Source organism: Sphaerodactylus townsendi, linkage group LG06 (assembly GCF_021028975.2).
Source record: "Sphaerodactylus townsendi isolate TG3544 linkage group LG06, MPM_Stown_v2.3, whole genome shotgun sequence".
Lineage (NCBI taxonomy): Eukaryota > Metazoa > Chordata > Lepidosauria > Squamata > Sphaerodactylidae > Sphaerodactylus > Sphaerodactylus townsendi.
In genome coordinates, this window is record NC_059430.1 from 45,591,243 (window position 1) to 45,607,161 (window position 15,919).

At 41.4% G+C, this 15,919-nt stretch overlaps 1 protein-coding gene across 23 annotated transcripts in view; it reads left to right on the forward strand.

Annotated features, from left to right (window-relative positions):
• ANKS1B (ankyrin repeat and sterile alpha motif domain containing 1B) overlaps window positions 1–15,919 on the forward strand; it is a 462,906-nt gene that overhangs the window by 420,839 nt on the left and 26,148 nt on the right. For all 23 annotated transcript variants that reach the window (XM_048500513.1, XM_048500514.1, XM_048500506.1 and 20 more), the window contains one exon: window positions 6,020–6,196. In XM_048500513.1, the coding sequence (XP_048356470.1) occupies window positions 6,020–6,196 (177 nt within the window). The remainder of the gene's footprint in view (window positions 1–6,019; window positions 6,197–15,919) is intronic.

The following is a 15,919-nucleotide window of genomic DNA, read 5'->3' on the forward strand; positions in this document are numbered from 1 at the left end:
GGGAGCATAGTTAGAATCCTGGTGGGGAGGGAAAGTGCAAAGCACAGCTTTCTAGTCTGTTTATAGTAGCAATCTGCAGTTTACTGTGAAAACTGAAATCATTACCTAACTGGCTGCATACAAGGTGATATAAAAACACACTAAAATTCCTGTTCTATAAGGAAGCAAATCATGGTTTGCTATTACATTTAAACTGAATTAAGATGTACTTTGGTACATGCTGGACTTTGCCAAATGGACAGGGCATTATGTAATGCAAACTGCTATCTTGTCTCTTACAAAACCACCTTTTTGCCCTTTTTGGAAAAAAAAGAGAGATTTTTTTCCTTAAGTGATGTGGCTGTTTGCATTCTTGTGGCTGGTAGATCACACATACGGACTCCTGGGAGAGACATTGGCTTCAGCTCCTTGGAAAATTCTATTAGTGCAAGTGTCACTGAGCTTGTGGCATTTTGCCTTCCAGAATTGCTCAAAAGCAGGATATTTTTAGCTGTTGTCTCCTGGCAGCATGTCTATAAGAACGATAGTACAGAAAACAGACAAGAGATAATTGTAGCAGGTTGTGTTCGTAGCAAAAGAACTGTACAAACTGAGGTCTGCTTCCACTTCTGTTAAGGTTGCCAATGGAATATGGAAATCTCCCAGAATTATAAATGTTCTCCAGGCTACATAAATCACTTATTTATTAATTATTTCTTTATCTAAATAATTTATTCCATTTCTGGGGGGAATGGCTGCTTTGAAAGGTTGATAGCGAGACACCATAGCCTACCAAGGTTCCTCACCTCCCTAAACTCCACTCTTCCAGGTTCCACCCTGAAATTGTCATTTATTTCTGAACTCAGATGTGGCAGTTCTAACTTCTGTTCAGTTGGATACTCAGGCTCCTTCCACACACGCAAAATAATGCGTTTTCAAACCACTTTCACAACTGTTTGAAAGTGGATTTTGCTATTCCGCACAGCTTCAAAGAGCACTGAAAGCAGTTTGAAAGTGCATTATTCTGCATGTGCGGAATGAGCCTCAGTGTGGCTTGTGAGAACAGAGAAAGAAACTGAGGATAGAAGAGTATAACTGGGAATCATACTTTCATGTTGAAAGAATAACAGTGCAATCGTGGTGAAAGCAGCATCACACTGCCTTCAAAAGGGGCATTTGAGGAGTGCAGCAGGGAAGGAAGCTTGAAGTTCCACATGCTGGCCAAATTGCCCATTGGCCACAATGGTTTATACCACACAAAAGTGGAGTGTAAGTCCAAGAGTCTGGGGTCCAGTGTTTCCATGCTGCAACACCAGTGGAAGACGACTAATGCCAGCTCCGCTCCCGGGACTGCCACACTATGCCCCTTCATGCTGGCATCTGCTTAGGATTCCAGCACAGCTCCACATTGCCCTGGATTCTGGGTTTTGGCACCAAGGAGCAGAGGGGCGACTGGCCTTTACACTGATGGGGCTGCCCTTTATGTTGCAGAGTGGGCAAATGCAACCTGTGTCCCTATGCCCAGAGTAGCGTTCCTGTTGCCACCACTGCTGCTTTGTTACATGGGCCAGCCTGCCTGCCTTGAACCTCTGCCCTCTTTCCAGATGCCAAATGAGTGTTGTTCCTGGTGCCCTCTGCCCAGGGCTCATGGGAGAATAGGTTGTCCAGGTGGCAGCAGAGAGGAGTTACGGAGGGGCAGCAGTGGTATAGCCGGCATGTCCTGGGTGACTGGCAGGACACCCACTGCTATTCTGGACACACAAACACACCCTGAGCCTTGACTTGGCAGGGTTGTCCTTGGGACATGAAATTCACATTGCTATGTTTCACTCTCAAGTGAAATTGCACCTTGAAGGAAAGAGAGATAAGTACCATCTCATCACCCGCTAATTATGCTCTCTCATCTGATACACTGAAGGGTGACATGATTGCCAACCAGGGTGAAGGGGTTATTAGTAACCCAATACCACACATCCTTGTCTGAGTGAACAAGCAGCAGTTGCCCCACCCTGCAGGCATCCCTTACCTGGTCATCTCTGAGGGCTTCCATCTTCTGTTGGGCTTGATTCCCCCATTCTGTAGGAATCTAGCCACCAATTTTCTTCCTGGTTTCCTTGCCCCCTCTGTTTTTATATGGGTTGTGCCAGCCTTGTCACCCGTCAACCAATCCACATCCCTGTGCCTTTGTCTAGCTCTGCCCCTATCCTCTGAGAGCCTATGCTATCTATCTGTATATTCTCAGCCCCTCCCTGCTGTAGATGTGTTACCAGTCCCTCCTCCAGCCCATCTCAGATGCCCAGGCCTGCAGGCTGGCTGGGCAGTTCTGAGGTTCAGCTTCTATCTCCAGCCCTTGCAGCCTGGCTCCCACAAACAACCCTCCAGTGGCACGGCTGGGTGACCAGGTCTCTTGTGTGCTCAGAGTCCACCCACCATGTTGTGACACCTGGAACACTGTTCCTGTTGCCACCACTGCTGCTTTGCTCCTCAGGTCTGCCTGCCTCCCCTGGATCTCCACCCTCCCACCAGACGCCATGTGAGTGCTGTTCCTGGGGCCCTCTGCACAGGGGAGCCAGTGTGGGTGTGGTGGACACATCCTGGGTAGCTGACAGGACACCTGTTGCCATTCCAGGACAATATGTGTGTACATATATTGATACACACACATATGCATATATATATACACACAAATATATTGTCTCAAAAGAGGACATGATACACACCAAGGAATACCATGCTCACTGTGCAGAGCAAGGCAATAGCAAACCACCTCTGTTAGTTATAGAATCATAGAGTTGGAAGAGAATATGGGGACCATCTAGTCCAAGTTTCTGCCATTCAATAACATACAATCAAAGCACTCTTGACAGATAGCCCTCCAGCCTCTGTTTAAAAACATCCGAAGGAGACTCCACTACACTCTGAGACAGTGTAATTCCACTGTTGAACAACCCTTACCATCAGAAAGTTCTTCCTAATGTTTAGGTGGAATCTCTTTTCCTGTATTCTTTCCTGTTCTCCAAGTACCTTGCCTTGAAAACACTACTGAGTTGCCAGCTACGACTTGACAGCACTTTACACACACACACACACACACATATTGCCTTCAAGTTCTAGCTGGCTTATGGCAATCCCATGGAGTTTTCAAGGCCAGAGATGTTCAGGAGTGGTTTGACGTTGCCTGCCTCTGCATTGTTATCCTTGTGTTGCTTTGTAGTCTCCTATTTAAAACTAATCAGGGCAGATCCTGCTTAGTTTCCAAGATCTGGCAAGATCTGGCAAGATTGGGTGGCCTGGGCTATCTAGGTCAGAGAATGGTTTATGTCAGAGGTGGGATCCAGCAGGTTCTCACAGGTTCCCGAGAGTAGGTTACTAATTATTTGTGTGTGCCGAGAGGGGGTTACTAATTGGTGATTTTGCCACATGATTTTTGTCTTAGTTACGCCCCTCCTCTCAGCAGTAGCACATAGAACTTGAAGCAGTCTAGCAGGAGGTGCACCGGCGTGCGTGGCAGCCTGCGCCTACGTGCATTCGTTTCCCGCCCAAGGACCGGCGCAGCAGCTGCATCCTTGCTACAGCCCTGCCCAAGAATGCCCTGCCCCCAGAATGCCCCGCCATGCCCCCGTCATGCCCCGCCCAGCCCCATTGGTGCTACGCCACAGTTTGAATCCCACCACCATGGGAACCTGTTACTAAAATTTTTGGATCCCACCACTGGTTTATGTGCTCCAGTTAGCTGTGATATCTCGATGCAGATTGTCCAGTAAACTAGAGTGTATTCATTGGCAACAAATTAATATTTAATACTAGTGCTTTCAACTGGTTTCTTAAAACCACAGTTGCTTGCTGTGACTTTCACAAAATATGGATTATTGGTTACCCTCAGGCCAGGGCCCAATCCCATATTGCTAATTATTTTTCTACACTTATACCTGACTGGATAAAAAGAAAAATGACACATGGGGCATTTGAAGTCTTCTCTTAGTCCTTAAAACTAAAATGAGTCATACATACAAAAGTTAGGAAAGACTGCCTGTAAGAGGAAGAGCAGCCAGCGGCATAGAGAAGGTCCACAGTACAGGCCGTGCAAGTAATTAGTTTCCAGAGAACGGAGATCTTACGTCATCGGACTCAATCACTGGTTCATTCATCTTGCTGCAGACTCCATGCTGTTCTGTGTGAGGTGTGTTCTCATTCCATTAGTTGGAGAGTGGAGGGTCTAGGGTGGCGTTTATGGCCTGAGATAGAGTATTTGTTAGGGTTCTGAGCAGCACAATGTGTGATTTCATCTCTGGCTATTTGTGTACAGCTCTTTCTTGTACAATACCCTTCCTCTAGAGTACCCACTACCAAAGTTCCCTCTGTACATTCTAAATGTACACAGCATGGGTGGATTCCACAGAGTGCAAATATAGGGTGTGTTGGGCACAATACAAACCATTGAGGAGGGACCTTGCATAGGTCCCACCTCCAAAACAAGTTTGCCCCATTTTTTTCTCTCAACCCAGGATTTTTGAAAATTGCTAAACCAGCATTTTTTTTTTTTTTGCAAAACATGGGTTGGAGCCACTGTTGTGTGAACAGTTAGGCAGAAGACATTTTATTTCCTCCCTTCCACCTGTTCACTGAAATTTCTGTGCCTGCCATTTGCCTGCCATTCTGTGCCAGTTGCCCAGCAAGTGGGGTACAGATTCTCTGATGGATTCTCTGAGGGTACAAAGTCCTCCAAGAACATTTTCTTCCTGAGGCAGCAAGAGCATGGCCCATCTACAGTCTCACGTTCATTCCTGCCCTGCCATTACAGGGAGTTTCCCTTTTCTTTTAATTTTGCATGTTGCACATGAGCAGCTATTCAGGTGCAGCCGAATGTGGGACGGTTGGCATGTCTGCGGGGGTTCATTTCTGTATGCCTGAGCAGCTACGCATGTGTTGCAGGAAAAAAATTTTTTAAAAGAGAAGTGTCTCTGTGCGAAGGTGTGAAAGGAACCCAGATTGTTTCCATGAGCTCCAATCATTGTCTGCACAGCACACATGTGAATGGGAAAGAGGAAAATGGGTTCCTTTATGACGACTGCAACCCGTTATACATTTGCTGTGTGGAATCCACCATAGAGACAGAGATATGTAGCCCCATTTGAGATTTAGTTGCCCTGATGGGTTTTATCTTGTGTTTAGGAAAGCTATGATTTACTAAGCTGTACCATGGCTGTGTGAACATGAGGGTGGGGTGGTGTTTCTTAGTCTCATTGAGTTCAGTGAGAGTCTTTTATGCATTGCTTTTTGGATAGCTTCCTGGTACTTTGTGCTGGGGACCAAGGCTGTGAGGTCTTAGGATGCTGACTAAATTTGAAGTTTTTCCCCAGAATACCCCTGGTACTGCCCATGTCAGACCACTATCAGGGGCTAGGACTGAGTCTAGAACTGGTGTAGAATCAGTTTGGCACTATGACACTTTGTCTCCCAATATGCCTAAATATCTCTGAGTTATGGTGGCATAGAGACTCATTTGCCATAGTATCTTGAGGATTATGCTTTTAGTCTCTCATAATACTCCTAGGTTTTGACTCTCTAAACTATTTGGAAATGCCCCTGAATTCTAGACTGAGTTCAAATGTAAATTAAGATTAAGGCATAGGAATAATTTGTCCATATGCATGTCCTGCTAGTGATATAACTCATAGCCGCCTCTGGCAGAGATTGAGATCCATACATAACACTCTGGATCAGTAGTTCTCAACCTTCCTTATGCCGTGACCCTTTAATACAGTTCCTCATGTTGTGGTGACCCCCAACCCTAACATTGATCCATTTTACAGATGGAGAACACTGATGCAGAGAGTCTTAGGCGACCCCTGAGAAAGGGTCGTTCGACCCCCAAAGGTGCAGCCGAAAGGGGTCCTGACCCCCAGGTTGAGAACCACTGCTCTAGATAATGCATTAAAACATGTCTTTGAGAGGAGTTTAAGTGATTCTCATAACTGCAATCCTTATCATTTTAGGTTTTTAAAAATTTCATTCTGTTGTACTTCCCAATTCGGCACAGGAACCGAGCACTGAACATACTCCTCCTCAGTTGTCACCATCACTCAGCCAAAGCACTTATACTGGTGGCTCACTGGACGTCCCACATATAATCATGCAGGGGGATGCAAGGAGAAGAAGAAATGACAGCTATTTTGATGATATTCCTCGGTCAAAACTTGAGAGACAGATGGCACAGGTAAAGTTGAAAAGCTTGTTACTGCAGTTAGTTCACGTCTGTTAATAAAAATATACTTTTGAAAACATTAGCAGTATGTTATACTGACATTGCAACTAAATCCTTTTGATTTTCTTTAATTGTTTTTACTTGGAATATTTTATTCCTTCTAAGACTAAATTATATTAACAAGCTTTGATGATGTAATGGTTTGTTCAAATGATGCTTTGTTTTTGGAATCCCTGCTACCGTTCTTGTGAGAGGAAGCTTAAAAGCTGCTTTTCCACAGAAACCTTTGATATAGATCAGTCATTTTTCTCATCACAGATCAACAACAAGAACCAATGCCATAATTTACTCCATATTTACATAGTGCTATAAAACTCTTTTATACAGTATCACACGCAGGGTTGGCTAAAAATTTTGGAACAAGCCTGAAATCTCACATTGTGTGCTTGAAAATGAAGGTACATGTTTGCGGGCGGGGGTGGGTGGGGGATTGGTACACAGGTATTGTGAGAAGAAAATTCCATATTAGCCACAAATTTACCATTTTGTTTACCATGTGATGGTGCAGATTCTTCTACTTCATAATTCTTGATGGAAAGTCCTGGATAAAATTGGCTAAATATGTTTGCTTCAGGGATGTGATTTTTGTTCACACACACAGAATTAGGGTGCAAACCTTATAAAAAGGTTTCTCAGTGAACTGTCTATTTAGAAACTCTGTAATGTGTTTATAATGCATTTATTTAATTACTTTGCTGATCACCGTAGTGATGCTGTGCACACTATCCCAAACCATCTGTAAAAGATGGCTGCAAGCAGTCTTCATTCCATTCATTCAACCAGACATGAGTAAGCCTCTGACTACCTAAAATCAAGCATATGCTTCACCAAAAAGATATGCCACGTTTCACTCTAAAGGTCAGCAGAGTTGAGCTTCTATCAGCAAAAATGCTGAAGGGGTGATCTGTGTTTTCTTTGCTGGTGCACACGATGACTAAAGGCCGAGTCATCAGCCATGCTGTAATGCTTCATAATATAAATCAGAAAGCAAACTATGAATTGCACCCAAAAAACAGATGGGAGGTCAGTTCAGTTCATGAAGCATGAATGATTCACTCCATTGAGCAGGCATTTTGCACTGATAGAATCATTCAAGGGGCCGGCATAGCTATGAGTAGAGCTGAACTATTTCAGTAGTTTACTCAGGAGGGAAAAAGACAAAACAAACAACTCTGTTGAAGCCCATATACCAAACCAAAGCCATATACAAAACCTAACTACAGTCAGGAAGAAAAATATGGTTCTTATGAAAAATCAAAGGGCATCTGGTCAATTCTATTTGTTCAGGAGAACATTTTCTTTGAGCGTCAAATTGGCCCACTCATTTTTTTACTCTTAATTTTTGAAGAAGTGGTATTGATCGTTAATTAAATTCTGCTGAATTAGGTTCTTCCCTAACCTATTAGCTGACAGAAGAAGTTGGGGGATCCTGCCTGCCTGGTGTATGACAGTTCCTAGAAAATCTTCAGGGAACAGCAGAGGAACTTAACATGAAAGAGGTTCTGTGACAGTTATAAAACTTGAATATCAGAGTAGGCAATACCAGCTTATCATCACTCAACAGTTTTATATTTGAACACTATTCCATTGAGTCAGAAGTATACCTTCTTTTCCTTCTAGTCCCCAATGTCCTGTTTAAGTCGATAATTCCTTTTTCACTTCCCTCTCCCATTCTGCCCTATGTGAAGCCAGAATACCCCCCAATGATGTCAAACTTGCCTTCATCAAATAGAGATTGTCTCAACATTTTTGAAAAGAAAAGCCTTCTCAGGTGTATGAGTATTAAACATCCTCACATAGAATTTGGGCTTTTAATTTTAAAACACTCCAGTAGCATCCTTCAAAGCAGTCCCATTGATCTTGACTGAAAATGGCAATCGATAATTTATTCCTAAAATACTTAAACGGCAACACTTGAATTTTGAAAAATATTATACCATCAGTTTTCCCTGTTACACTGACAAAGGAACTAGATGTATTGGTTTTATCCAAATGGCCCACCTGTGAATATATTCTGATTATGGAAGCATCCTTCTTTTAAGGTGTCAGAAGCCTGTACCCACATGTGCTCAGGACAAATATTGTTGGTACTGTCTTGCGAATGCATACCAAGGTCCAAGATTTGATCTAATGTCTCATAAGGGTATGCAGATTCTTCGAAATAAACATAAGGTTTCATCAAGTTAAAAATGTATTAAGAAAAAGAGTGAAAACAATGGGAATTAGCAAATTGAATGCAGAGTTTGAAACACATACACATAACATATTAAATAAATGTTCTACAAATCCTAACTTGTATTAAATCCTAATCAAAGATATACTACTAGTTTTTAAAACAGTATAAAGAGAAATGGGGGGAGGGGAGAAAAAGAAAATATATGAGTTTGTCCAGGTGAATGAAGACCTGTAGAGTTGATCTGAGGAAGGAGAAAGAGGTAAAGTGAAGGAGTTGAGCACGATCTTCACAGACACCTTTTTTGGAATAGCCAGGCTGATGTGGCATCCCATACAAATTACCTACTAAGCATTTCCACATGGGGGTTTGAAGTCAGTTGCTGGAGTCCAGTATTGAGGTGGGAACCAATGGCTAGAACAAAACCTGGGATTTTTGGGTCTAACTTTATACCCCAAAGTGTCAAGATAGATGGAGAAATAAAATATGTCTCAAGATGGATTGGCTAAGAACCAAAAATTCTGAAACCCTTTGGTAGATCAATAACCTCACTATTGTGTGGGAATTATATCTTTCAAGGAAATAAATATATCAAAATCAGAGACTGATTATCTGATGTGTCATTCATAACTCACTGATCCTATTAGTGCTTGTGGAATGCAGATTTTAATTAATGGAGACACTTTTATTACCTTTAAATGGTAGTGGTGGGAATTTGCCTTTTCCTGAGCATGGTGGTAATTGTCTAACATCATCTCTTTGAAGTGATGTATTCTGCTGTGAGTATTTCCCCTCTGCCTCCTAGTTAGAGAAATAAATTCTCATCTATTGTTCCAAACTTTGGAAGAGGCCAAATTAAGAAATAAAATAAAAAGAATGCATAGCCCTTCTGGAGGATCGTTGAAGGGACCTTGGCTGTGTACTTATGTGCTCATCTGAGACCCTGCTAATGGAGAAATATTGCCACTTGCTTCAGATTCAACTTGACAATGAATCTGGATTAATCTAGATACAAATTATACTGTCAACATGGAAGAACTGATCAGTCAGCAAAAGATTCATTGTAATGTGTATGTGTTCAGTACTTTAAAATTCAAATGAAAAGGATAAATTCTGCTATGAGGGATGAGATTAGATTTTTGAGATTAGACAAGGCTGTAAAAGTCCCCATAGCTATTGATACGTGAAACATGAAGTGATTGCCCCTGCAAAGGAGAGAGAGAGAGAGAGAGAGAGAACTACAACAACCTAACCTTGTTCAGCTTGGTGGAAATTATTTTGATAGCAGCTTGCAATAGTTTTAGGGCTATTCATATGTACCAGTTCATCTTAACCTTGGGGCAAACTGGTTCTGAGACTTCTGTGAAAAAGGCAAACTCTATGCTGGGGATAATTAGGAAAGGAGTTGATAATAAAACTGCAAGGATTGTCATGCCCTTATATAAAGCCGTGGTGCGACCGCACTTGGAGTAAGTACTGTGTTCAGTTCTGATCACCACATCTCAAAAAGGATATCAAAGAGATAGAAAAAGTGCAGAGAAGGCCAACGAGGATGATTGAAGGATTGGAGCACCTTCCTTATGAGGAGAGGCTGCAGCGTTTAGGACTCTTTAATTTGGAGAGGAGACGTCTGAGGGGGGATATGATTGAAGTCTATAAAATTATGCATGGGGTAGAAAATGTTGACAGAGAGAAATTTTTCTCTCTTTCTCACAATACTAGAACCATGGGGCATTCATTGAGAATGCTGGGGGGAAGAATTAGGATTAATAAAAGGAAACACTTCTTCACGCAACGTGTGATTGGTGTTTGGAATATGCTGCCACAGGAGGTAGTGATGGCCACTAACCTGGATAGCTTTAAAAAGGGCTTGGACAGATTTATGGAAGAGAAGTCGATCCATGGCTACCAATCTTGATCCTCCTTGATCTCAGATTGCAAATGCCTTAGCAGACCAGGTGCTCAAGAGCAGCAGCAGCAGAAGGTCATTGCTTTCACATCCTATATGTGAGCTCCCAAAGGCACCTGGTGGGCCACTGCGAGTAGCAGATTGCTGGACTAGATGGATTCTGGTCTGATCCAGCTGGCTTGTTCTTATGTTCTTATGTTCTGAAGCACAAAAATTCAGTCTCGGTGAATGAAATGTGAGGAAGAAGCTAGTTTCAAACAAATGCAGTTGTCCTTCTCTTATCATTATATTTTGGCATGACACCTTTCAGACCTGTGAAAGAAGCTCAGTTACTGTCCTACATAGGCTGTGTGCATCTTAAAGTCACAAGTATTTAGATAGATATAATATTCAGACACAAAGAGAGGTAAGAGAGAGGTGTGTGTGTGTACACCTATTAGCACCAATGTCATAAAGTGTTCTGAAATCCCCAAGAAAGATGACAATACTTTTATGTTTCCTAGCCTTTGCAGGCTAGAAAGGAAATCTCTCTAATTTAGAGATTGTTGTTTTCAGTATGTGGTTCTCAGTTTCAGGTGTGCACCTCAGAAGAACTAGGGAAACAACTGGGGAAACAAAATGAACATGCAAATGAGAAATCATGGTTATGCAAACTTTTTTACAACCTTGTAATAGCATCTATGTGGCAATTTGAATAGGTTGCTTCTAATTTTTGTTAGGCATGATGTGCTTCTCTTCCTTGATATTTTAGTGTGGTACCTCCCAAGATAGTCTTCTAGCTTCCATTATTATTTGCATTTACAAGTTGGGTTGTATTCAATTGGTTACCAGTTTTTGGTTTACAAGTACTGCTGTGATGTTTGCACCACTTAAAACCCTCGTCTAGCTAATTCAAAAAAGCCTGTGTGAGATACAAATAACAGAAGCCTAGTGATTTGGAGAGAAAGACATTTGCCCGCTCCATCATTGGCTCATATATCCAGAAGTGACCGATGAATTTATTAAAGCTGCACCAGAAATAAAATAGACCATCCAAACAGCCTGTCCAAGCAGAAATAGTGTTTGAAGTCTCAGTATCCTCATTTTATAGTTACATCTGTCCATCTCCTTGACATCATTACCACCTGAGCCTTTACTTCATCTTGAGCCAACCCTCTGCAGGTTAAGCCCCTTTCATACTTCTACATGCATCCAATGATCTCCAGAAGGTGAAGTCATCCCACCTAGAGGTAGAGACTTTACATTCAAATGAACTGTTGGGCACCCTAGGGCTACTCCTGGTCAACCTTTCTACTGCAAAAGAATAACTGTTCCTGCTCAAAGTCACTCCAAGACACTCCAAGACAATGATTTAATACATAGCCATAGCAATGAGCATCTTTTCAGCAAGGGGGAGGGAGCGGTGTCTTGTTTGCGAGTCACATGGGTGGCTGCACAGGCCAGATGTTCCTCAGAGTGTCAAAATAAGATATCTGGCAAGATCTACTGCCTTACCCATCTTCCTTAAAAATGTAACTCACTTGATAGCAGACTGACGAGAGATCTGCCTGTCTCCTCCAGATATCTTCAGAGACATACTCAAGGTCATGTGGTTTCTTTACAACACCATCTTAAAGGTTCGGGACAGATTTACATTCAATGCTGTTTAAGAACAAATATTGACTTTCTTATACAAAAAAATTCTAAACATAAATTCTTACTCTAAACAGCAGTTTCCAAACCTTACATTTTATTAATCCTTATATCTTCTTAAACTTGTCGCTTAAACAACGTCATTTAAACATTAATTTTTTCCTACCTTTAACTTATAAAACTGTACTTATATAAAACATATAAAGCATAAAGCACTTAATACTTTTATTTTAATTTTTCACTCACAATGTGCTATCAGTTTCCCCCCTTTTAAAGTGTGTCCTGTCTTTCAAACAAGGAGAATACTTTGAACCCTCAGAACATCTAGGAGTGGAATCCATACATTCATAAACTTCTTCTTCATCAGCACTTAGGTTCCTGGGCAATGGTTCCAAAACAAACAATGGTTCTTCCCTTAGTGCAGTACACCTGCAAAAACCAGCACATAGAGAAGAACAACCTGCCATTACAATAGGGCCACACTGTATTCAACAGCAAACCAACAACCTTATCATTGCTATTTGTAATTCCAAAACAACAATGGCTCGTAACCAACCTAAACTTGGCAGCCAAATAAACAATGTATCTAGCCAAGTTTTCTCTTCAGCAATTTTATGCAACACATGCATAACATCCTTGATCTTATCAACTTCCATTGTAACATTTCCACTTTTGTCTACATGTAGGCCCATTCCACATAGCACAAATAAAACATTTTTTCAGGAAGGGAAAAAATGCATTTTATGGTGAAATTCCACTCATTTTATTTGTGCTAGAATGGGTTATTCTGAAAACGCTAAACTAGTGAATTTTTCCTGAAGGCATTTGTAAAATGTTTCCTGCTTGCTGTTCATAGAGTAGGAAATATTTTATTTTTCCCACCTGAATTTAAAGCTCTCACATTCGTTTTTTCAGCTGCTTGCTCCTGCCAATTTTTTGCCACTTCAGTCCATGTAGCCTGCTATTTTCTGTTTCCCACAGACATTTCCTCTGCTGGCATTGTGGCTGGGCACCATTTCAGCGATGAAAGTTCATGAATGAACTTAGTTGTGCCTGCCGATTTTGGCAATGTGATGTTTTCCCCTTTTTATTTTCGATGAGGTATCTTCAAATCTTTGAAATTTTGAAGATACCTCACTGAAAAATTTGAAAAGGGGGGAACAACACATTGCCATAATTGGCAGGCACAACTGAATTTGTTTGTGCACTTTAATAGCTGAAATGGCACCCAGTTGCAATGCCAGCGGAGGAAGTGTCTCTGGGTGAAATATTAGAAAATGGCAGGAATGGAGAAGCAAACTGAAGCAGCAGAAAATGATGGGGAAAATGTTTTCCCATAAAGCGCTTTATTTTTCCTCACTATGTGGACAAAAAAGCCAAAATGGTTCTTTTTAAAATGTTTCCCAAACATTTTAAATGGTCTTTGTAGAAAGGACCACAGACAACACTTTCCCCTTATTAATGTACATGTTCATCCTTCCTGTGCTCTTCAAATATTCAAAGCTTTTCCATTCTGCACTGCCATATCAGCCACTGAAGAAACTTGCATATCTTTTGGGCACATACAGCAAAGACCGTTGATAAATCCCTTTTCTATTATCACAGAAATATTTTAATAGCCCTTTCTAACTGTGCCACTCCCAACTAGGGTACAAGAGATCTAAAAGCAGATCCTGTCATGAGTTATCTTCTGCCAAAGGATTTCTAATATCTCTTTTATACTTGTGGGCAAAATGTGACACAGAAGAATCCTCCCTTTTGTTGTACAGGCACTCTAGTGTTACTGCACAGTCACATTTTGAAGCAGTAATTCACAAATGTCTCTGTCTCCATTTCTACTATTGAGAAGTTTCAACCCAAAATGGAAGCCAAACAATTCCTGAAGCAAGAACCATTATCTGAACAGAAATATATAGCCCACTCCCTCCACAAAGAACCACTTTTTTACCAAATTTGATCTGCAGTAATGCACAATAATTATTGCAACAGTCCTTGATTATGTGTAGTGCTTACTTCTAGTACTCTTTTCAATTGTCCCCAGCTTCAAATTTGCTCTCTACCCTAATGTTACATCAGCAGTTCAATATGAAATTGACAAAGCTGATCCACTGGACTGTTGTGGGGTTTCTGGGCTGTACGGTCATGTTCCAGTAGTATTTTCTCCTGACATTTCGCCTACATCTGTGGCTGGCATCTTCAGAGGATCTGAAGCCAGCCACAGATGTAGGCAAAATGTCACGAGAAAATACTACTGGAACACGGCCATAGAGCCCAGAAACCCCACAACAGTCCAGTGATTCTGGCTGTGAAAGCATTCGACAATACAAAGCTGATCCAATTGACCATGCTGGTTTGTATCTCTGCCTGACCATTAAGATAGCAAGTTCCATGTGAAATTGACCAAGCTGATCCAATTGAACATGCTAGTTTGTATCACTACCTCAGTGTTACATGGATATGACAATGTGATTTTATTTTAAATGGAGGAAAAGGAAAGAGGAAATGACTGAAGGTTGGGCAATTACATGGGGTGTGGATAAGGGCCCGGTGTTTGGTCCTTTCGAGAAATAAAGACCATTTCAATATGATCTCATGCTCAAGGTAAGCTGGCTTGGAAATGGATAAGAAAAACATCACCTAAACATGCTTAGGAACAAACAGAGGGAAAAAATGAATGGAAAATGTTTTCAAATCAAATAGAGGAAAAACCATGCAGAATTTAAAGTAAAAAGAGTAGCATTTGGCAGCAAAATACATTGTAAACAACTCATGTGGAAAAGACCAATGCTCGGAAACACTGAAGACAGTGTATGTCCTCATGGTTTGAACACAAATTAAATACAAATGCTAATTGGCAAATCCAATTGCAAATGAACTCTACCTGGTCACATGCAAATATACCTCATCCCCCTTCTACCTCAGAGGGGGACAAAAACAAATATCCAACTACACAATACTCTCTGCACTGTGCTATGGAGAGAAACACATCTTATTGTGACATGCACCTGAAGCTGCCAGCCATAGTTGCAGGTGAAATGTTAGGAGCTAAAACTACCAGACCACAGTGACACAGTCCAGACAACAGTCGATTTTAGCTGTGATAGCCTTCAACAACTTAGTTTCCTTTTTAGTGGCCAACATGCTATTAGGTTATTTGTGATGTTTTGACTCTCACAGGCATCACAGTTTAACTGGCTGTATCACTTTGTTGGCAAACTGGCTGCTGTGCCCATCTTAATCACTCCTTTGCTCTGCTGTAGAGTTTTAGAACGGAGCTGCAGGAACTCAGTTCTGGTTCACTGAGAGAAAGGCAGCCCTTAGAGTTTTAGCAGTTATACAGCTTGTCAGTCAGTGTGACGCATCCAGATTACACAGAAGAAAACTCAGGAGCGTTAGCGATTTTCTTGCAAGAAGCTGCGCTTGTTTGAGTGCAAGCTTTATTTAGACACTGATATTAAATCCCTGCTTGTCTTCTGTGGCTGGCTATGCTCATCATACTGTGTTTAAGCCATTGATGTATTAATTGCTAGCTACCCTTGAGATTGTAGCTGCATTTCTCATCAGTTTAAAGCCCTTCATTGTTTCCTTCTCAAGAAACTGTGTATAGCTACTATAGCTGTTGCTTATTTTAGTTGCTTGGCTATTATGAGCTATTATCAAGGATTTGTGTGTGGTGTTCAAATAAGGAAATATAACCAGGTACTATCAGCTCCCATGAATCTAATTTTCTGTTCCTTAGCTTTGGTTGTTTTATTGTGGCCCTTCATCCACTGGTTTTCTCTCTATTTCCAGAAATACAATGCCCACCTGAATTATAGCATTTTTTATTCCAAATGGCTATTGTAACAGGATGATGGGTGGTCACTCCATTATTCTATTATCTTTTTGTTTTGTTTTTTTGCTAATCACTGTAGCCAAGATGGCATTTAAATGTATTTTAAACCCCAGTCCTTAAGCTATG